The sequence below is a fragment of the Melanostigma gelatinosum genome (assembly GCF_949748355.1).
Source record: "Melanostigma gelatinosum genome assembly, chromosome: 9".
Lineage (NCBI taxonomy): Eukaryota > Metazoa > Chordata > Actinopteri > Perciformes > Zoarcidae > Melanostigma > Melanostigma gelatinosum.
The window spans coordinates 22,430,286-22,453,092 of NC_136642.1; the positions used below are offsets into that span (position 1 = coordinate 22,430,286).

The 22,807-nt window shown below is 41.8% G+C and overlaps 2 protein-coding genes across 2 annotated transcripts in view; both read left to right on the forward strand.

Moving 5' to 3' along the window:
• The first annotated feature begins 716 nt into the window (after positions 1-716).
• LOC306781886 (V-type proton ATPase subunit C 1-A-like) lies at positions 717-7,690 on the forward strand. Its single transcript, XM_079274979.1, has 13 exons — positions 717-850; positions 1,357-1,520; positions 2,129-2,196; positions 3,198-3,283; positions 3,562-3,656; positions 3,903-3,994; positions 4,183-4,281; positions 4,365-4,433; positions 4,547-4,639; positions 4,850-4,943; positions 5,496-5,593; positions 5,726-5,852; positions 7,051-7,690. Exons 2-13 carry the CDS (start codon positions 1,389-1,391, stop codon positions 7,147-7,149), a joined length of 1,152 nt encoding a protein of 383 aa, XP_079131105.1. The 5' UTR covers positions 717-850; positions 1,357-1,388; the 3' UTR covers positions 7,150-7,690.
• Positions 7,691-10,449: 2,759 nt separating this feature from the next.
• LOC306781981 (protein spire homolog 1-like) overlaps positions 10,450-22,807 on the forward strand; it is a 51,754-nt gene continuing 39,396 nt past the window's right edge. Inside the window, exons 1-2 of the mRNA XM_079275116.1 lie at positions 10,450-10,763; positions 15,847-15,875. Of these exons, the coding sequence (XP_079131242.1) occupies positions 10,472-10,763; positions 15,847-15,875 (321 nt within the window). The 5' untranslated portion in view covers positions 10,450-10,471. The remainder of the gene's footprint in view (positions 10,764-15,846; positions 15,876-22,807) is intronic.

A 22,807-nucleotide genomic window follows, 5' to 3' on the forward strand; every position in this document is an offset into this window, starting at 1 on the left:
TGTCGAGGGTTGGCTCCAGGCAGACCAACCATTGTGTCCCAAACAATGAACCCCAGACCCACTGAACTATAAACATGTCCTTTTGGGTGGCGTTTTCCTTCAGATTCTGTGCAGGAGACACCCAAAGTCAGGAAACCTGAGCCGGCATTTCCAAATTTAGCAACTCGAAAGCCTCTAATGCTTGCTGACTTGGCATCCAAGATCACTTGTGTCCTTCTCTTATAATGTAATAATACACTTGGAATGTGGACTGACACTCAAATCTGGGGTTTGAGTTCTTATTACGTTTGGTAATTTAGGAAATTTGGTTAAATTCCATGTCAAGAGTAAAAATGTTGGCTCACCGAAGATGGTTTATGTAAACTTGACTGTCATGGATATGTCTTCCGCACTCTAATAAATAAAGTCTTTATTCATGGAGGTTACTGATCTATGTTATTGCATGACATTCATACAATCTTGACTTGACTTGCAGAGTGTGGCTTTGTCACTGAGACCCTCCTTTATCTAAATGGCATGGCCTCTATATCGCATATGTTCGCACGCATCTGCCCTACCAAAGTGTCCTTTAACCTCCGCATCAAACTTAGTCACAACAATCAGCATCACACGGACATTATTTCAGTTACTTGCCCTGCAGTACCCGCTGTCCACCGGCCGTGGTCGCTGCGGAGTCTCCCCAGTGAGCAGAGCGTGTGAGAGGCCTTCCGGTTCCTCTGGCAGATCAGCTGACTCTGATGCTGCTGTCAGGAGACCTCACCAACTGTATTGAATGGCAACTATGAAAATGATCAAGCCGTAGACAGCGATATTTATTTCCACTGCTAACGGACACATTTGGTATTCACAGGTGAGTGAAATTGTCAAACACTAGCATAATCACCTCTGCTGCTGTTGTTGTTGTTGTGAGCAAAGCTAAGTGGCTAACGGGTAGCTAATCCCTGCTGGATGTTGCTTGACCTTAACCATCTTTTATTTGTTGGCTTCGGTTTGATATAGTATAATTAGCGTTTGATTCTTATTTCTGGCTCTGTAACGTTCGTAGCAGTAAGTTAATGATAATGCGCTGGTGTTGGCGAAACCGCCTGTAATAGACTTAAACACTGAATGAGCTCCTGTTGCTAGGTTAGCATGATCTCATTAACTTGCTAGCTTAGTGGTAAACAGCACAGCAGCTTTTTGGAGCTAAGATGTAGCTAAAGCGGGGAGACATGTAAACAGAGTGCTTAACCTGCACTGTAACCAAATCAGTGCTGTTGACAAAGAGACAAACTCATTGTTTCTTAATGTTTTATTAACTGCTGAGCTGTATCACAACACAGCACACATCAGTCTGAATTCAGTCTTCCTCTCTAGTTTTCTCTAGCTTCACCAGTGCTGTCGAAACCATGTCAGAGTTTTGGTTGATCTCTGCACCGGGAGAGAAAACCTGCCAGCAAACATGGGACACCATGATGGCAGCCACCACACGTACCAACAACCTCTCCACCAACCACAAGTTCAACATCCCAGACCTCAAGGTTAGCATGGATATTTGTGGGCTTCTCTGCTTTTCACAACATCACACTTTTATCCCATGCTGAAGTACAGAGGCATGACTTTGTGGTAATCGATCTATTGACTCATGTAGTAGAATGTGCACATAAGTTAATTTAAAAGAAGAAAGTTATGGTGGTTTACATGTAAAAATGGGCTAAACTCACTCACCTGATATATCCACTGTCAAGAGTAAGCTGATTGTGTGTATGGGAAGCAGTCTTCACACGGATCCGTCGCCTGCATGTTGAAGCGGTCAGTTTTGGTGAAGTTTTTGTCCACAGAGCAGCCCGACTCGTCTGGCTCGGTTCCTCTCTTTGCCGAAGGTGAAGTAAACCCGCTGACCTTGCAGCCTCGCGGGGCTGCGATGTTCTCCTGGAACTGTTAGCGAAGCATGAGTGGCCCCGGACAAAGAGGCGCCATCATAAGCACACAGGGCCCCCCTCTGGATATCACTGTAGGCGGACTGGACCTCAGATGTCACTGTTAAAACACTACCCCGCTGACCCCACTTCAAAACGACGCAAATCTCAGGGCTGACGACTCAAAAACCATCATGTGCTGATGTTTGACTTTTTGTGTTGAACAACAGGTGGGGACACTAGATGTCTTGGTTGGGCTGTCGGATGAACTGGCCAAATTAGACTCCTTTGTTGAAAGGTATGCCACCCTCTGTATTCTGACTTGGAATGAACATTGCTATTAACTGAGGGCTGATTACTGTTTTAGTGCTAAATGATAATGATACAAAATAACTCCTAACCTGCGCAGCACCCCTGATTCTCTGATGTAGCTGCTTTACCGTTCCCTAATCCCTTCCCTTACCTTGTAACAGTGAGGAATTTCACAGGGGCCAGAGGCTAGCGGGGCTCGCAGTCTAAACTCGGCAATTTACAGTTGGGTGACACACCAGCAGCTCTTTTTTTAAGTCGTATTCATACCCAATGACTTATGTCCCCCGAGTGCGTTTGAATGTAATTTATAGCCTTTTGGAAATGCTGACATCCCAAAACTCACACAGAGCCATTATTGCCTGAGCTCTGCTTTGCTTCCTCTGTAGATATTTCCAAGACTGTGAGAAACACACGGTTTCACTTTGTCTGACTACAGCCTTTAATCTAGTTCCTTTTTGGAAGTTTCTGTCCACCATATCTGGGGGAAAAAAAGAATACCTAAAATTGCACCCATAAATGCATTTTATTGGAGTTTTGATTGGATTATTTGGATATGGGTTATTTTGTTGTCCTTTGTCATTAGAAGAACAATACAAATCTTTTTATCGATATACAAGATTAAACCTAAGTGGCAGATGTACTTTCTTATGAACTTTTTAGGCTTGAGGTGTGACTTGGCTGTCAGTGTCTAGCTGGCTTCACTGCTGTAGACACAGCTCTGCTTTTGATGCGGTGCTGGATGCTTAAAAATCCTGAACCTCTGCAAGTCTGCCATATTATAAATTGCCATGTCAGGAAATTACCTTAACAGTAATATGTGAAAGCTTTTGATGTGTGTGTGTGTGCTTGTGTGTGTGTGTGCTTGTGTTATATTTGGGAGATGAGGTCGTGTGAGCATGTGCAGGGCGAACGCTCGGTCTGCGCCGGCTCTGTACTCTCAGTTTGCGTTGGCATGGCGTTGTTGTGATGTCTCCCGGTTGTTCACAGTGTGGTGAAGAAGGTTGCTCAGTACATGGCTGACGTGCTGGAGGACAGTCGAGACAAAGTGCAGGAGAACCTGCTGGCCAACGGAGGTACACTGATGTTTGCAAGTAACACTTGTCAAGATTATTGTAGCACCAAAACAAGCCGTGGGAATGTGAAGCAAAGTTAACTAGACTATAACGCTAATAACACTGAAGTCACATTGATGTTGTTCTGAATGTTCTTAACCGTCCTTGAAGAACTGACAACTATCAGATCTGAAATCACACTGTAATGAAATTGTAGCTTTACCTTATCTTCTGTCTCAATATAATCTGATTATAAAATGATTATAGCCTGACGGTCTCTTGCTGTTGTTTTTTTCCAGTTGATCTTGTCACCTATATCACCAGATTCCAATGGGACATGGCAAAATATCCCATCAAACAGTCACTTAAAAACATCTCTGAAATCATCTCAAAGGTATAGTCTCTGCACTCTGTGTGTGCCGTTGTCAATATTTGTACAGATATTGCTGTGAAGTGTCTCTGTGTATGTTTGTAGTCTAGATGGCAGTGGTAGAGCTCTAGTGTAGGATTATATTCCCCACTGGGCCCATCCAGCACCTATAGGGGCTCTGAGCAGAGGGTGTGTCTTAAAGGGCATGTCACTCTGCATTTTACTTGTCGGTCGTAAATAATTTCATCCACGTTTCTCATCGTTTCCCAGCAAGTAAGCCAGATTGACAATGACCTGAAGGCCAGAGCATCCGCCTACAACAACCTGAAGGGAAACCTGCAGAACCTGGAGAGGAAGAACGCGTGAGTGACCCACATGTACCAATGTGCACGTCATCAAAAGGCAAATTATATTAACTTCACGGATCATCTACCGTGTTCACGTGACGGTGTCGGCATGGTCAGAAAAGTTACTGCGACCCCGAACAGCTTTTGTCGATGCCGTCTCTGTGTCGCGTCCATGTTATTGTAACACTGTCGTCCGCCACCAGGGGGAGCCTGCTGACCAGGAGCCTGGCCGACATCATCAAGAAGGAAGACTTCGTTCTCGACTCGGAGTACCTCATCACTATGCTGGTAGTTGTACCAAAGTGAGTATTGTTTCTCGAGAAGGCCTCAGGAGAAAGAGAGATGAGCTGCGCTCTTAGTGTCTCCTCGTCCTCTGTTCTTTCAGGCTGGCGTACGCAGACTGGCAGAAAACATACGAGACACTGGCTGAGATGGTGGTGCCCCGATCCTCAAAGTGAGTGATGTCATCAGTGATTTTGATTTCATCTGTATTTATATGCCCATTCATTTAAAGTTTGTTGTGAGCATCATAACAGCCGTATAACAAGTTCCTGTCTTTTCCTCCAGTCTGCTGTTTGAAGACAATGACAGCGGACTGTTCAGCGTCACTCTGTTCCTGAAAGCCATCGACGACTTCAAACACAAAGCCAGAGAGAACAAGTAAGAGTCGTCCCACTGAGAAAACACGCGCCGTCATTGTCAAGAGGTGAAACGTGTTCAAAGGAAGCCAGACTGTGCAGCAAATATAGATAGCGCTGACTAAATATATCAAGTGGACGGTGAATCACAGGGTTTATATTCGTAACTTTATACACAGATATATTCACGATGAGATGAAGCTGATTTCTTCCCCCGACATCTTGTTTCTAGGTTCACAGTGAGAGAGTTCCAGTACAACGAGGAGGAGATGAAGGCAGACAAAGAGGAGATGACGCGGCTATGCACAGATAAGAAGAAGCAGTTTGTAAGTGATGGAACAGGAAATCATTTTCATTGTTGTTCTTAAGTTGTTTTCTTTTGCAAATAGTGTTGGTGTAAGTAGCTTTCTCTTGGAGATTTGTTTGAAATTTCTTTTGCAATTTTGAGTACATTATGAAGATCAATTTACAGAGATGTCAATCCTGGCTGAGGTCGGTGTTAGTCTCTTTATTAAGTTACTGTTATTTGTCAAAATTACCATTTTGGGGAAGGTTTTCAAAGTGGTAAATCACAACTGCTGAGAATTCCTAGTTGAATGATGAAAATGATTAAACCCCAAGATGACACACAGCAAGCAATGTTTTCATTAGGATAATGTCAATTTCGTAGTTTTACAAATGTTTTATTTTTTATCTGACTGGTTGATTTTTTGTATTAGAAATAATTGAATGATTACATTTTATTTTTTTAGAAAACAGACAATTAAAGAGCCTGAATCAGTTTGAAATCTTCTTTCCTCTCCTGTTTGGGCGAGATTGTAAGAGTGCCACATCCCCAAAAAAAAGCTATAACCCTAATCCGTATCTGCTCTCTGCAGGGCCCGCTTGTCCGATGGCTGAAAGTGAACTTCAGTGAAGCCTTCATCGCATGGATTCACATCAAAGCACTGAGAGTGTTTGTGGAATCTGTTTTAAGGTACTGTCATCAGAAATACAGTCTCAATATCACCCATATATATAACTGATTATAAACTGGCAGCAGTTCAAAAAGAAAAGAAAGAAAGAAAATGATTTATGCATTACTTGTATATGTAACGTCTTCCTCCAGATATGGGCTGCCGGTGAACTTTCAGGCCATGCTCCTGCAGCCAACCAAGAAGACCATGAAGAAGCTGAGGGAGGTGCTGAATGATCTGTACAAACATCTGGACAGCAGTGCAGCTGCTATCATCGACGTGAGTACTTTGATATGATTATGTAACGGCTCTCACTACAAGGTAGTAGCAACAAGAAAAACTCTGCACATCCCGGAGGAACATAGTCATGTGCTACAATAAAAACCTTATAATATGATTATCTTATCAGAAGTTAGGATGTACAATATTATGTCGGTATGTATACCTACAATACTTCCATGACTTAAAAGAATCACAGTTATAAGTATCGTTTTCAGAGACTATTCTTTGTAGTTGTTATAGACATAAATGTTATATTGTAATGTAGTGCAAACGAACTAGTTTCACCAACAGAACATGTGTCTTAAAGCCACATTACACACTAATTCAAAGCAGCTTTTGAGTGTGTTCACACTTGAGAAGTGACAAAGTAAAGTATACTCAAACTACACTTTATGAAAGCTTGATATTTTCAGTCTCACTTTTTATTTACTGAATACTTTCCCATCAGTGAAATGGTAAAAGTAAGTTGATGTTTTTTGGAGGAGAGGGATATGTAACTCCAAAAACATAGCATGACGATTAGCATGTAGTAGATTCTGTATAGAATCGTTATTAATGTGGGACACAATCTCTTTCTCTCCTCCATCACTGTGTGAGATAGTAACAGCTGCTCCTTCTCATGGCCAGAGCTGGTTACTGCAACACAAGTAGACAAGTACAGTGGTCTTAAACCTCTACATACTGTACTGCTGTGAACTTGCAGTCGTGTACCAAATAATGTTTTATGTTGAAGCATAAGGCTTTATTGATGAATGTTCCAGTCTTTAAACAATTTTGTATAATACGTTTTTGTTGTTATTTACGCTTTATTAATATATATATATATATATATATATATATAAATACATACACATTTCTATCAACCCACAATGCACTTGTAGGAAAAAATTATATTTCTAAATTGGAAGATATGCCCTCAACGTAAGTATATTACTGCTTCTATATATAATCAGGCCTTATAAGTGAGAAAGGACATTTTGTCCCAATAAATTGTATCAAAAATATGAATTTGACGTTAATCTTAGGGATTTAGGGAGTGAGATGTTTTTTGCTAAACACTACATGCTGCTTTATTTTCCTCAGAGTGTTTTTCATTTGACCTCATGGGTGGCGTTCATTTCTCAGTTTTGGAAACAGCTGCTTACACACACTAACAGCCTCGACTGTCTTTTTCTGTGTGTTCTTTTTTTGTCAGGTTGCGATGGACATCCCGGGCCTGAACCTGAGCCAGCAGGAGTATTATCCTTACGTCTACGACAAGGTCAACTGCAACCTGTTTGACTTTAAAGTTTAACACTTTCCCCATTTTCTCTTTATGCTGAGTGTCTTTATGCTGAGTCTTCCCTTCCTTAACCCCCCCCCCTCGCGCTGTCCGTCTCCTCACTGTCGCCTCTCCCTATCAGCCGCTTGAATGACAACGCTGCATGTTCATAACTTGTGGTGAAACAGCCCAACGGCGAGCTTCTACCACTTTTACAACCAAAAGACAAAAAATAATACTTTGTTTTTGTTTACTGTTTGTTTTTGTTCTTTTTTGACGTGAAATGGATTAAGAAATCATGTTTAAAAGATGTATATTTACTGCGTCATTCCACATGGGTTGGCTTTTATTGACAGCGACATCCTCCGTGTTCAAGGATTTGTGTTTACATGTTATCACTGTAACCCACGGCAACCAGACCTGCTATGTGTTCATGAGATTGTGGGGTGGCTTTACGTAACAAACATGTGATACGAGTGTGTGTGTGTTGTCGTCTCATGTTGTGTATATTTGCTGTCAAATAAGATCTGTATCAGAGTATTGTATGTAAGCCAGTGATTCAATAAATATGATTGATGAATAAATCTTATCAAATGTGTGAGAATTTGTGAAGGGATTCATAAATTACAAGGTTTTTTGTTATTATTGAATTCAGGATATTTTATTTTATTATATTTTAAAAAATGATTTCACTTTACAGATATGTGAAAGTCTGTTATTTGGTCTTTTGTGTGTGAAACTTTTATGCTCCCGGTTTTGGCCAGAACTCCCTTTGGAAAAGAGGTTTTAAATCTTAAAAGGACTATCCTGGCAAAATAAAGGTTAAATAAACAAAAACGAATCAGTATGAACACAGTGTAAGCATGATATGGTGATGTACGTGTGGGAGAAATGAAAAAGAGACATGTTGACCCAGCTCTGTGTAGTAAAAAGAGATCCTCTGTGAAGCCTCGTGATGACTCATGATCATATGCAGAGCTGCAGGCCATCTGAAGGACAGGTCCTCTTTAAGCAGAAATCCTTTGGAATCCACATGGCTTCAGGAGAAATGCTTCAGTTTCAACATGGAGGACAGCTGGAGACATCGACAGCAGAGGGCACCAAACAGACACTGAAGACGAGGTCCTTGCATGGTATATTTGAACATGTTGGAAGACAACCTCAATTACAGTATCAAAAGTACATGCACACAATATGAAAAGTGATCCTGTCTTATTGTTACGTCGATGATTCATCATGTTTTACAAACTGATCTTGTGTTTTGTGCCTGACATCTGAAATAAAAGTAAGACGCTGGTAAATAAACCTACGGCTAAAACATTCCCATTGAAATATAGTGCAGTAGAATTATGAAGTACAATGGAGATACTCGCATAAAGTACAAGTACCTCAAAATTGTAAATAAGTATATTAAGGGAGACTACTTGCTTTTGTAAAAACAGTTTATTTTTACTTCTCCACCACATACAGATCAGAGTACGTGCGTCTGAACTGCATGGAAGTGCCATGACCTTAAAATGCCATCAAGTCATACAAGAGATCTGCACACAGCACTGACGGCTCTCAATAAAATAACATTTGACAGAACAATGTATTGATCTGACAAACAGATCTTAGAAAATCATTGTCAGAATGCAGCCTTCTCTCCGAGGTGTTTCTAATCTGCATTATTGAGAGTCAATACTGGATCAATCAGTGTACAGGTAACACTCTACTCCTTAAGGGGACAAAGTATGCCAATAATTGCAATAGAAGTAGAACACAACAGACAAATTACAGGAAAAAATGTCGGAAAATTTTACAAAGGAACAAGTTGAATTGAAATCATGAAAAAACATTCACATGAATGAAGTATCCAAGGAAGAAACAATTACTATAGAAACTACCACAAACAAACAGTGAATAGATATCATGGAAAATAATAAGGAAGTACACAACAGCAGTAAGCATTAATATTCATGCCTGGTTGTTAGACAATTAAGTGAAAACACCTGTGTGGCTCACACTATGCATGTGTTCTTGGCCTTTTGATATCTGATGATTTAAAAAACACACAACAAAACATAAATGAAAAAAAGATTAAAAACAACAGACGCAATAGAACTTTATTCAGAGGGGAATATTTGATAAATAAATACATTTATATAAATAAAAATGGATTAATTAATACACAGCGCCAGTTACTTTGTTACAAATAACAAGCAATGAACACACCGGACAAAAAACGTTTGGTGTTGCTATATGTAAACATTTCATATGTAAAAATGGACAAAGAAAAATTAAAACAAGTATGAAAAGATGTTTAGAAAGCTCTAAATGTTTCCAAATGGAGACATTATGTGTAGACTGCAGGTGCGCTATGCCTCCCACCCTCTGTGCATTACTCATAGCCTGTTACAGTTCTACCGTCAACCCCAGGTTTTCTGTCACTCGATAAATTGATTCTGGGGCCTCTTGAAAATTATCTGGTTGGTGATCCAACTTTGACTCCCGTAAAACCTGCGTGAATGAACTGTATCTGAATTATTAACCACCAGTGGCGGCTGGTCAATAGAGGGCCATGGGGCCTGGCCCCACCTTGAGCCACACAAAAAAAAATAAAAAAATAATAATAATCATAAATTATACAAATTGTCAATATTTGTGTTTTTGAACTGTGGAATGTACCCAGTAATATGTGTAAAATATGATATCTGCGCAAAATATATGCTTTTCCTGCTCGTCCTCTCTGTCTGTGTGCACGACACTCTGAGAACGCGCAGCTTGGGGGGCCTGATCGTTTTGGCCCAAAAGAGGCGGGTCTATAAAGCAGTTTAGCCAATTGCTGATTAAAGATATAAATGAGTGACATACAATTTAGCCAATCAGCGCCCTCAAATAGATTCAGTGTGGGGCCAGAAAGATTTGGCCCCCCTGGCTGCGCGTTCTCGTCAGGAGAAGTCTTTACAGGCGCCCGCGCCAGCGCGAGCACTCCTCCTCCAAGACCCGTTTGAGAGGAGAACTTTGGCGGGGGGGTGTATGTGTGTGAGAGAGCGAGAGAGAGAGAGAGAGAGAGAGAGAGCGAGAGAGAGAGAGAGAGAGAGAGATCATGTGATGAAAGAGTGAGCCTTGCTTGCTGGGTTGTGTAATGAGACACACAAACACACGGCGGAGACTACAATCACACAACTCCCCCCCCCCACACACACACACGCACGCACACACCGTCTTGTGACCGCGCTGGTGGTACCGAAACCTGGACGAGACGTCAGCGCGGGCGGGGAAAAAATATCCACCGGCGCGCTGCTGGCCGCTGCCCCGGGGAGCAGGAACGAGAAGCATCCATCGGGCCTCCTCCTCCTGCGCTGCTGAGATAATGAAAGGATGGCCGAGCGGCGACGCGGGGAGTTCAACGGAGGAAGCGGCAGTGGAGAGTCTCTCCCTGGAGGAGATACTGAGGCTTTATAGCCAGCCCATCAACGAGGAGCAGGCATGGGCGGTGTGTTACCAGTGCTGCAGGACGCTGGCGAAGGGGCACCGGAGCAGGGGGAGCTCCTCCACCGCTGCGGGAGCATCATCAGCGGCGGCTCCGATGAGGATATTGGGACCGGAGGATGTCAGGATACAGAAAGACGGGTCCGTGAGGGTGGAACACCGGGACTGTGAAGGTAAACTATTATGTGAGAATGAGTGCGCCTAAAGCTGCTCTCGATCTAGGCCAGACCATCACTTGCATTTCAAATAATGGGGTGTTGTGATTGTAAGACAATATAGCCTACAACATCACATCAGTGTATAATCCCTAATGTAATATAGTGATAACACAGAGCAATAACGGTACTATAAATATAACATCCAGCACGTGGAGACTTTAGATGTTTTCCCTGATCAGGTGCTATATCAGTCTTTAATCTAGAGCAGGACAACATCAGCCAGAGGCATGGGGCCCAATTACACCTGATCACTGACAAACAAATGGCTCTCACTGATTTCCACTTTTCCTGTGTGTGCATGTGTGTACATCACACGGCTACATCTCTCATTGAACGCATCTCAGCCTGTTGGCCACTTCACATCACATCGGCAGCCTCTCCAATTAAAGCATGTGATTATTGCAAGCTGAAATGTGCATGCATGGGGCCGATGTAGTGTGAACACAAAAGGGTGATGGTCCACCCCTGCGAGGGCCTTGTGTTTTGAATGGCCTGATTACAGCTGCTCCTAACTGCCTGTGACATGGGGGCATTATAAAAAAATAAGGAGTTACGGCCCTTCTGTGCTCTGAAAACATCCAAGAAAGTGAGAGGAGACGGTGGAAGCATATAGCAAGCCAAATGATAAATCACTGCAACATTGTGGAAGATATCCCTTTAGGGGCTTTGCACAGTGTCTGTGGGGCTACATGCAGGGCGTTTATCCTGACTTTATTCTGCTTTATGGTAATTTGTGTCTCACATGGGACACAGTTACAGCGTTTATGTGGTATTTGTCTAGCATCGCTCACACTACAGGTGCATTTTTTTTTACATGGTACCAACCAGGATTCAAAACAGATGACACTGCATGCCATGTGATGGGCGTGTCTGTGTCTGTCTGAACACAAAACAGTGTCCTGTCAGACGTAGGCCTGGCATGTTCAGTGTATGCTGCAATCACAGCCCTGCTGATGCAGTGAACACAGAGTGTAGAGCAGACTGACGAAATACATCTCTACCCATTTATCTGTCTCTGTCCGTAATGGACTACACCTGAGGGATAGGCTCTTTACTCCAGCTGCAATGTCCACACACACACACACACACCACTGAACACTGCTCGGTCAACATTTTGGCATTTGATTTGATAACTGCGCCGCATTTCTGTGAGGGCGATGCCGTTTGTGGCCTGTTGGTCTATGCTTAGAATGAATGGGTTATTTTTAGGAGTATGGAAGGGACCATTGGAGAGGGGAGTCCAGGCTTTTATTCCTCAGCTGCTGCTGTAATGTCCCATCATGCAAAATGTATTGACTTGTTGTAGTTATGCATGTTTGGGGCATTTGTATTTGCAATATGCATCTTTTTTTGTTAACATCGCGTCAGTAATCATGTTGCTATTTCAAAGATGAGCATCTTTTTGTATTTATTTTTGTTTTATTTTATTTTTTAAATCACAAAACAAATAGCAAATATAACTTGAGTCAAAAACCAACATATATACATATATATTACTGTACATAACATACAGGTTATATACAATTGGAGTACAAGAACAAATCACTTCTTTATCAGCTCTAAATAATTCGCCCTTCAGCAGGAAATAAAAGTAAAAGTCAGATAAAATTAAGTGATTATGATGTCATAGAAAGATCACAACTCAGAATCTCAAGTGGTTGATATTGTCAGGAGTTCTCATTTCATAATTGTCTTTTCCTGTGGAAAATATAAAATAATATAAGAAATAAAATCATCATTTCCCTTTATGCATCTTGGCATGTAGGGCAGCAACAAAAGTCTTCCACTCCTGTCTGTCCTGGGCGAGTCGCTGGATGGTGCCCCATGAGTGCTTTAGGCTCTGCATCTCCTTCTCCACAGTTCTTCTCCGTGTGTTTCTTGGTCGGCCTCTTTTTCTTTTCCCTTCTGGTGTCCAATGTAAGGCTGTTCTTGTAATATCAGCAGGATTTTTTCTCAACACATGTCCCATCCATCCCCATCTTCTGCTCATTAGGATGGTCTCCATGCATTCTTGTTGGCATTTGTCATACAGTTCTTTATTTGAAATGGTGTTTGGCCAGAAAATGTGCAGTATTCGTCTTAAACTCTTGGTGTGGAAGGTTGATAGTCTGTTGAGGTCTTCTTGTGTCATTCTCCAGCATTCAGAACCGTACAATAGGGTGGATAAAACACAGCTCTGATACAATTTAAGCTTGGTCTTGATGGTGTACTGCTGTGACCTCCATATGTTATTCAGTACTTTGAAAGTGTTCCTTGCCTTATTAAGACGGTTCTTGATGTCTTTATCTGTGCCCCCGTCGTGTCGGACAGTGCTGCCCAAATATGTGAACTCGTCAGTTTTACGAAATAAAATAAGAAGAAATAAAATAAAGGAGTTTAAATGCAGCTTTATTTGAGTATCGACAATATAAACATTGCCAAGCAGCACAACAGTGCCAATAATAAATAAATAAATAATCTATTTTGATTCTCTTCAAAACCACAATTATATTGAGAGGGGATGAAGGTAAAAGGAGCTGCTGCCAAAACGATACCGATGAACATCTTACCGTTTCCTTCACATCATACTCAAAATGTGTAAGTTATTAAACACACTTTTCATGTAAACGGATTCGGCGAAAGACGTTATCTTACAAAGACTGTATTTTAAAGATGTATCCATTACTTCTATCTGACTGTTGAAAGTGATCATTCATTAGCTGACTCTATCAAGTCTTCATTTCTTCCTCCCAATCCTTCCATGAACCCCATGACGAGTTATGAAGTCCCTCTGGCTGGGAGTCACTGCTCTGCGCGTCTTCAGTCTAAGTCATACTGGGAGTGTTTTGCAAGTGTTTTGATCAGTGCTCTGCAACCGCACAAATGGTCTCGCTTTGCAGGGTGATTTGCTGGTCTAATTGCCATATATCTGTGTTCAGTGCTGTCCCCCTCTCTCTCTCTCTCTCTCTCTCTCTCTCTCTCTCTCTCTCTCTCTCTCTCTCTCTCTCTCTCTCTCTCTCTCTCTCTCTCTCTCTCTCTCTCTCTCTCTGGTGCACAAGCTCGAGTCAGATAAAGACATTCATGTAAATAATTAGATAAATCTGTGGCAAAAGTTTTCAGGATTTAGGAGCTCTGAAACTCTCGTCTGCAAAAATTGACTTTGAGTTAAATGCTGACAAGGTTAGTGTTTGACCCGCTCGTTACCACGTCCGCCAAGGGCCGGGCCATAGTTCAATATGATAATTAATCGTCTTTCAATGGAATCCTATCGTGATAGAATCGTATATAGAGATATCGTGGTACACAATCACCTCGTCTAAATTGATCATAACGAGCCTGGACTAACTGAAGGTCTTATTTAAATGACAAACTGCTCCGTACTTTTCATTTGTCAAGTATTTAATTCACACAAAACCGTGTGGTTATTTCATATCGAGCACTTATTTCGTGAATTACCAGAAAACATGCTGTATCGTGATATATATCGCTATGATATCGCGATAGAAGATTTTGTCTCGGCCTATACGTTCGCCCAGTATTATTTTATTCCGCAGGTCATCTGGAGCGCCTGACACTTTGTATTACATCTTAATACATCATGAAAGCAGGACACTTTTTTAGAACCTCTACAAATAGTTCTCTGTCTCGTCTCGACTTTGGCTTTTAATATCCTACTTTTTTTACCAATCGTTATAGCACTATCGAGAAAGCACATTGGTTTATCTGCTCCCCCTGTTTTGCAGTGCTCACATCACACCGCTCTTCTTCACCCTACAGACAGCAGCGTGGCATTCAAACCTGCTGATGCCGAAGTTAAGGGCCCGGGATGATGTCATAGCTGGTGTGATGTTGCGTTACCGCGTGTCACAAGACAAAACAGCCAATTTGTTTCGTGATTCATCTGTCAGCAGGCTGTTTGTTCACAAAGTAAAAGCTGGGCAGATGTAGCCCGGGGGAGCATTTAAGTGGGTCTTCTTTTTGAAGGGAGTACATTCATGCAGCGTGGCTCCTTGGGAGGGGTCTTGTCATCATCGGTCACATGCTACGAACCGCTGAAGTAATTAGAAATGAAACAGAGCTTTTATTAAAACTGGTCCAGTTTGCTTCGTGAGAGCACAGAGCACTTTAGCAGAAATGGGTTAATGAGGGAGGGAATCTTTAATCACTGATAAGTAAAATTCCTTTAAACCAAGAACATGAGCATTTATAAGGCAGTGATGTTCTGTATTATTCTTTTAGTGATTTAAATGTCTTGAACCAAAACCAATGTTTTTTTTAAAGTGCTTGCCCTTGACCAAACAGTTTCGAATGACGGCCCTCTCAGATAAACCAACAATTTGGCGCGTCAGGTTAACGCTCACCTTCCTGATTTACGGATATACTCCGCGGCACACCAAATGTGTATTATTCATCAGCTGAAAATAGTAACATTTGCTAAAAACTACAGTGTCCAGCTGTTGTAGGAAATAACAAGTCCTTTTTAGAAATACAACAATGTGTTTGTGAACAGCTCTTAAAGATTGACCTTTTCCATGACACCGTGTGTCAGAGTGTAGGAATGAACAGACTCGTAAAGCTGCACTATGACCGTGAGAGTTTAATGTTAGCGTTTGTAGACATACTGTGTTCCTGAATAGTTTAAGTGTAAAAAGAATTTGAATGCTGTGGCCTGAGATTTTCCATCGGTGACAAAATAAAACCCTATTGATGCTGAAATAAACGATCAGAGTTTCTCAGCTGCAGTCCCTATTTGTGCTTTAACAGATGTGTAGAGTGATGAATATATGAAAATGACGGCCCAGTGATTGCAGTGGATCCTGAGACAATGTATATTTCACATGATATTTAAACGATATTCCTACACGGAATCAAAAGTAACGCATGGCCTTTTGACATGAACGGCTAAGATCATCATCACATGCGCTTAACTTCTGTCAGTCATACATTTATTTTCACTGTAATATAACAGCTATGTTACCGCGCATGTGTGTGTAAGCTGCTTTGTGCCTCGGCTTACATCTGCTGCTTATCACAACACTGCTCTCTTGTTTCCCTGCAGGTAAATACAGCCCTTGCACAACCACAGAGGTGAGTAACTCCACTGTAGTTCTGTTCTACTTCTTGTGTTTCACCACCACATGCTTACAGAGGCTCGAACAATATTATGTGGACATTATTTACTTGTGTACAATGTCAAAGTACATATTGTGGGCAAGGGAGGACATTATAACTTGGGCACACTATATGTCGAATAACAAGGAGCTTTCATTTCAGTTTTGCTTACTGTATGTTCGCAATGTTTACTTCATGTTTTTGACATGCAACTTTGTTGCTGCATGGTAAAAATATATACATGTTTAAAATGAGTATTTTGGTCACATGACTGGATTAGTTGAGTGTGACTAGTTGTGAAACCTTGGTTGGAAGATTTTGGTTGATTACCTCACAAGCCTCCCAGAGTGCAGGCTGGGAAAGGAAAGGAATTAACAGTCAGTCAGTTAACCAGATATTGATGGAGGGAGATACAGACTTAATCGCAGTAGAAGCATTTTCTCCTCTTTAAATATTTACCTCTCACAGTTGGTTACATTAGCTAGTTACAGTCAAAGAGGGCGGCCAGCCACAACAACAGGGATGGCATATTAGAGCGGGCACTCTGCAGGATTATTTGAAGTGCAACCGGAGTCAGATAGTGCTGTGGTTTAAACTGTCATAAGCCGTGGGAGTGTGCTGTGTTGATCCTCATGCCTGCAAACGCGGCCGCTGTGGGTCCCCTGCTGCTTAATGAACCAATACTTTTAATAGATAAAATGTTCAAATGCATCTTTCTAATTGGGTTCATTACAAGCTTCAGACTCAGCGTTACATAGAAAACTGCTTCAAAACAGCAAAACGAGCACCAGACAGTGTCCAATGCAAGTTGGTGATGGAGATAGTTTCTGGCATGCAGCAGCATCAACGTCGCCTACCATAACGTGTCTGCTAGCATGTCGATGTCGTGAATGGTTCCACATTTTGGGAAATGTGCTTTTTCACTTCCTTGCCGAGAGTTACCGTAGATGAAAAGATCGATACAGTTACCACCTGCTTCCAGTCTTTCTGCTATGCTAAGCTAATCACCTCCTGCCTAGATTCATACTTAACTCATCAGAGTGGGAGTAATATTCGCATTTAACTCTTGGCATGTAAGTGAATAACTATTCTATTTACACAGGGCAAATGCTGTGGACAGGCCTGAGTACAAGATAATGCCTTTTACTGTGTCTTAACACAACGCAATGATACTTTCTTTCTCAGCATTGCTGTAAATAGCTTATTTTCACTGCTAGTTACACAAATTGTTCTGACAAGTTGTCAGCATGGAAGACCATTCTCTGGCATGTGTATCCATCCTCCCTTCACCCAGCGTGTGTCTTCTTCACCCGGTCATTTTCTCCACCAGCCCCAGAGCTCCCAGCTGACTGGTAGGAAATGTCACCCAGCAAGGCCTCCTGTTTGATGGCAGTTCTGGGAGCGGTTCCGAACCTGATTAAAGGGCTCTTTCCTCCAACAGCTGCTGTTAATTGTTGTAATAATAGTTTGTGAGAAGAGGTCGTACAGCTTGTCCGCTCTTTGCGTTTTAGGAATACTTTGCTGGATGTTGTAGAATAGATGGAATCATTTTAGCGTGCAGGGTATGTGTTTTGGTGTCACTTGAGAGTGTTTGATGAATTCAAAGCTAGGTTTTGGTCTGACAGTATTTGGTGTCTGTGATGTTGCACGCTTACTGATGAGCTCTTCCCATTTCGTTAGAGACAGAGTGCAGCAGTTTTCAGGGAGCTCTGGAGATGGATTGCTGTGTTATAGGACTGCGATAACAGATGGAGAGCGACTAACTCAAGCACACACACACACACACGTTGTAGCAGCAGAGAATGTGAAACTGTAGAGTCAAATCTCTGCTCAGCAGCTTTGCACGAGAAATTAGTTCTCACAATGCAGTGCGCTACAGACTGGCTGACAAAACCACCGGTGAGTTGTTGGAGCCGCTTGACAGCGATGGATCCTGCAGCAGAGGCGTTCTGCTCTAGCATGCAGTTTGGAATTACCTCAAAGCTGGATGAGCAGGAGCACATGTGTAGCCGTGGCCAACGTACATTATCCGCATACGGCTGCAAAACAGCGTGAACTCCAGCAAATGATGCGGCTGCGGATGTCAGATGATGCCGTTGTCTTCAGAGCCAGTGAACCGAGCTCCTGACAGGGCTCTGTGTTCAGTACTTAACTATTGCTAAATCCACAGGAAATGGATGATATTTGTTCAAAATTTTCACTCACATATGACACATCTGCTCTTTAGCTATACACATTTCCACCTTTTTACATGTCGGGGTCCCATGATGCAGTATAACCCATGCATTTGTGGATTATGCTTCATCACGTCCCCCCGCTGTCAAAGTTTAACCGTGCGTGCTCCTTGCCCTCATAATATCTGAGCTTTGAAGTCTAGGAAAGAGATTAGAGTTTAACGTTGAATTCGGTGTTTAATGTAAACAGAAAATTTCGGTCAGGAGTTATGAAAGTGTTTGGCAGGAATAATATTTGCTTTTATGTGAAAAAAGAGAAGAATAACCCCCAAAAAGAAAAAGGTGGAGGAAATGCATGTGGTTTTGTTCAAGTGTTCTCTCTGTTCTGTGTGTGAAGTCATGCGGGTTCCTCATACCGGACAAACCAGAGGAGCCGTGCTCAGTCATATGACCATCAGAGGTCACAGCATCAGGTGTGAGAGTCTGAGAAAGGAATCTCCTCAGTGCTTGTTTGTGTGTGAGAGGAAGTAACCCACACTTTACACGAATGTCATCCATTATTAAGTGGACAGATTGATTTTTACTACGCTCATACCACAGCAGTATGTTTGTTAGATGAGGAGTTGTGTATTGTCCATTCTTTTGTGTGTAAAAGCCCATATTTCCCCAGGCAAACTTTGCAAATACAAAAGTCTTTGTTGCTGTGGTGGGAGCTACAGTGGTGCAGTGGTTAGCACGGTCGCCTCACAGGAAGGGGGTTCTGGGTTCGAACTGTGATCGACTGGCGTTCTGCCCGGGGTGGACCCCGCCTCTCGTCCGATGCCAGCTGGGATCGGCTCCAGCTCCCCACCATCCTGTGAAGGACAAGCTGTTACAGATAAATGATGGATGGATGGCTTCTGCTAGAGTGCTCTTCAATAAGCACAAATGTTTTTAGATGAATTAATTGAAACCAAATCCCAGTTTGTGCCATCCGGTCTTTGCCATGATACATACAAACAACATGCTCAAATATCACCAATCCTTATTTGGTGATCCGGCACCAGGACAAGGTTTCACTTATCCATTGAAATATCTCAACATCTACAATGTGTATCGGCACAAACATTTGGTACAGACATTAAACTTAAACTGCGTTACAGTTATATGTATACAGGTACATACATGGAAGTTGACCTTTGCATTTGACCTATCCTAAGCATTAGGATAAGCTTTAGCAACTTGGGGTTCAGTGTCTCGCTCGAAGACACTTCAACGTGTAGAAAGTAGGAGCCGGGGATTGAATGGCCAACCTTCTGGTTAAAAGACGACCCTCTAAACCCACTGAACCACTGCCGGCCAAAGTTATTCATGGTCCCCAGATGATGAATCCTACTGACTTTGGTGTTCCTCCGAGTTTCCATCTAGTGCCCCCATGAGGTTGAAATCTTTCAGTTCAGATTGAAACATCTCAAAATCTATGAGATGAATTGCCATGAAATGCAGGTCTTTTTCCTTATGTGTCCCATTAGAATCTGTCCAGTTGATCTCCATTTAAAAAAATAGTCACATTCCCTTTAAGATTAAGTCACAGTATGTCCTAGTTTATGGAGCTATAGTTAATGTGAGTTGTGCATAACTTCATTTTATGATGTCTAATTATCATTTGTTGTAAAAACTTAAAATGACAGTAATCAATGGCGAGGTAATTCATTCATGCAGTTTATTTAGTCAATATTGTTTCAGTAAAATTCTACTCAGCTCACCTACTGTTTACTTTCATTGCCATGACCTAATTCCCATGAACCCATTTAGTAGATATAAATGTTTTAAATCCCCACATTGTTTCTACAATCCTTTAATTCTGACCAATGCATGCTGATTCTGGTAATCCTCTGCTGGTTGGCTAACAGCAACTGATGGAAGGCTTTTGTATACGAGAGAGCAGACCTCATAGATTTCAGTTCGCGTTTAATTAGCACAATTGGCACCGGTGTTTAGCACACAAAGCTACACAACTAAAACTAATGAGATTCACAGTCTAACAGCTGGTGTCTTTGTCTGAGTCCACTTAAAATGTGTAGTCGACCATGACATCTACTGCCCGACGCATAGAGAACCAGCTCCCTGACGTTTCTTTGAAACCATGAGCTTATTATTTATAAGTCAAGTGGCTCAACAATTTTTATAATAGATTCATCCCTTACGTCTTTTAGCAAGAAAGAATTATTCTTAAAAATTGCTTCTTAAAAAATGTGAGGATTTGACGCAATTTCCTGTTTGATATCACTTTTCATGTTTAGGTTTTCAAATGTCTGTTGGACCAAAAGAAATTAAAATCGAGGGAACATCAACAATTTGGGAAATACCCTTACTTGCTATTTTGCCGAGGAGTTAGATGAGGAGATGGACACCACTCAAAATGAAGCTGGAGTCAGCGCTGTCATCACCATGAGGTTACCATGCAACCAGCAGACACTCCCAGCCAGGAAATAGTCTGGCACAGGACACCATGTAAATCCACAAATTATTGTTTTTACACATTGGGTTTTATAGATTATACAAACAGGATGGTGAGCTTCAAAGGTGTTGGAAGGCAGATTTTGTTAACTCTGGACAGAGCCAAGCCAGCTGTTTTGTGCTAAGCTAAGCTATGTCATCGAATGGATAAACCGACAAGGAAACTGATTAGTTGAAGCCATACTATAAACTGGCCCCATTGGTAAACATATATGAACCTTGTGCATTTTGCTTTCATTATACATGAGATGGTTTAAATGGTTTTGAATACCTTTAATTGAACTTAAAGGCTGTCTGTAGTCTTAGCTTTGATGTACTGTTATACTGTACTTCCAACTGTAGGAAACTGTATAAACAGTGAATACATGGCAGCCGACACCTGGCCATATTAACCCAGAGGGTCCTATTACATAATATGTACAGAACTAGAACAAACATGTTTCATTCACACGTGTCTACATAAGGCTCTGTTGTCATGTCATATTGTGATGGTGTTCAGTCCTCATATCTGAGGTCATGTACTGCAGTTGCTTTTGAGAGCTGGAGTGAAATTTAACCTTGAATGGATCAGACACCTGAACATAACACTCAGGTGTCCCATTTTGAATGACTTTAGTTAGTTATGCTAACCTGCATTGTCCCTCAGGGATAATAGACGATGTAGGTGGATGGTAGATGGACATTGACTGTAGTTTGAAGAGAGGGTTCCTGAATGAGATGTAGTACTGTCTTTTGTGAGGAAGAATTTGAAGCCAGCAGGCAGATAACTAAGGAAAATAACAACTACACATGTGAGAGAACCATCATGGCCGATGCTTTGGGGAATATAAAAAGCTTTCCCCATGCATCACAATGGCTTTAACTTTGGCCCAGCTTGCCTCCTCTCCGTGACAGGAATGCTGAAATTAAAGCCAGGCTGTTTGATGTTGTTCTTGCTTGCGACGATGGCCACTGCTGCACTTTGCAGCACCGGCAAATCTCTTTTGGTTGACACCTTCATCCTCTCCCCACTTTTTCTCTTTTCCTTTTACTTCTTTTTTAAAATTCTCTCCACCACTTCCTCCCCCTTCATTCCGCTTGGTCGCCTGGAATCCTGGGAAGCAGTCAGGGAGACTTCTAAGTGGAATGGAGACACTGTTTGCTTTGGGCTGCCTTCACAGTCACAAGGACAGTTCTTACTTCCTGCAATCAGTCATAGTTTGCAGTTAATTATTTGTGAGGGAATGTGTTAGTAAATGACGCCAGCAGGCTTTGAGTGACAGCATAGGCAGGATACCGTCGAACACTAACTGGAGCTGAAAAATAAAGTATGCACAGTCGCGACAATACAACTTTGTTTGTGAATGTTTCTTTTTCTTAGTGGTTTGTATCTTTAAAAAAATGGAACATGGGTGAATAGCATATCTCCTTTTGGTCAGCAACAGTAAATAGAGACAGAGCGAACTCTGAAAACCATGCCCACCGGAGGGGGAAATAATTGGCGCCTCAATATCCAACCAAGGACTGAAATGCTAACGAAATGCCTGTAGCTAGCTAAACATGAGATTTCAGCATGTCAAAGGATTATTTTAGCACCCTATGTCTAACATGGGTGCAGTTGATAACTAAAGTGATATTGGGATGGGACGCGTTAGCTGTTGGCGAGCTAATGTTAGCTAGCCTTTGTGTTAGCAAGCTAATGTGGTTAGATAAGGCACTTTTAAACATAATACTGCATAGTTTTCTGATTTATCCACATTCTACTGTAACAAAAGCTGCAAAATGTTAAGCTAAACTTACAGAAATACTGACATTTGCTTGGTGCACATGTGATGTTAGGCATAAGGTCAGGATGCCACAGTTTCCCCATTTTTACAGTTCGTACATCCACTGTGTCGCTATGTTGAAGCCAGTGATGCGTTCTCCACCAATATATAATGTCCATATCCAAAGTTTGTTCTCCACTTGTGAACACAAATCAATATGTGCAGAATAGATACATTGCAGACATACTGTAGCCAGTTGATATCTTTAAAGGATGACAAGTCCTGCAGTCTCCCTTTTAATCTCTTGAAAGTTTAATTTGTGGCTGCTTCTAATGCTCGATTAAGAAAAAGTAAAACAAATGAAGGTGAAAAAAAATTGTCAATCCCATCTGCTGCAGCCTTTTGTTTCTTTTTAATCCCTTTAAGTCATTCTCCTTTTTGCAGATCTTTTTTCGATAAGCTGCAGATAAGAAGCGGGAGCCTGAATATC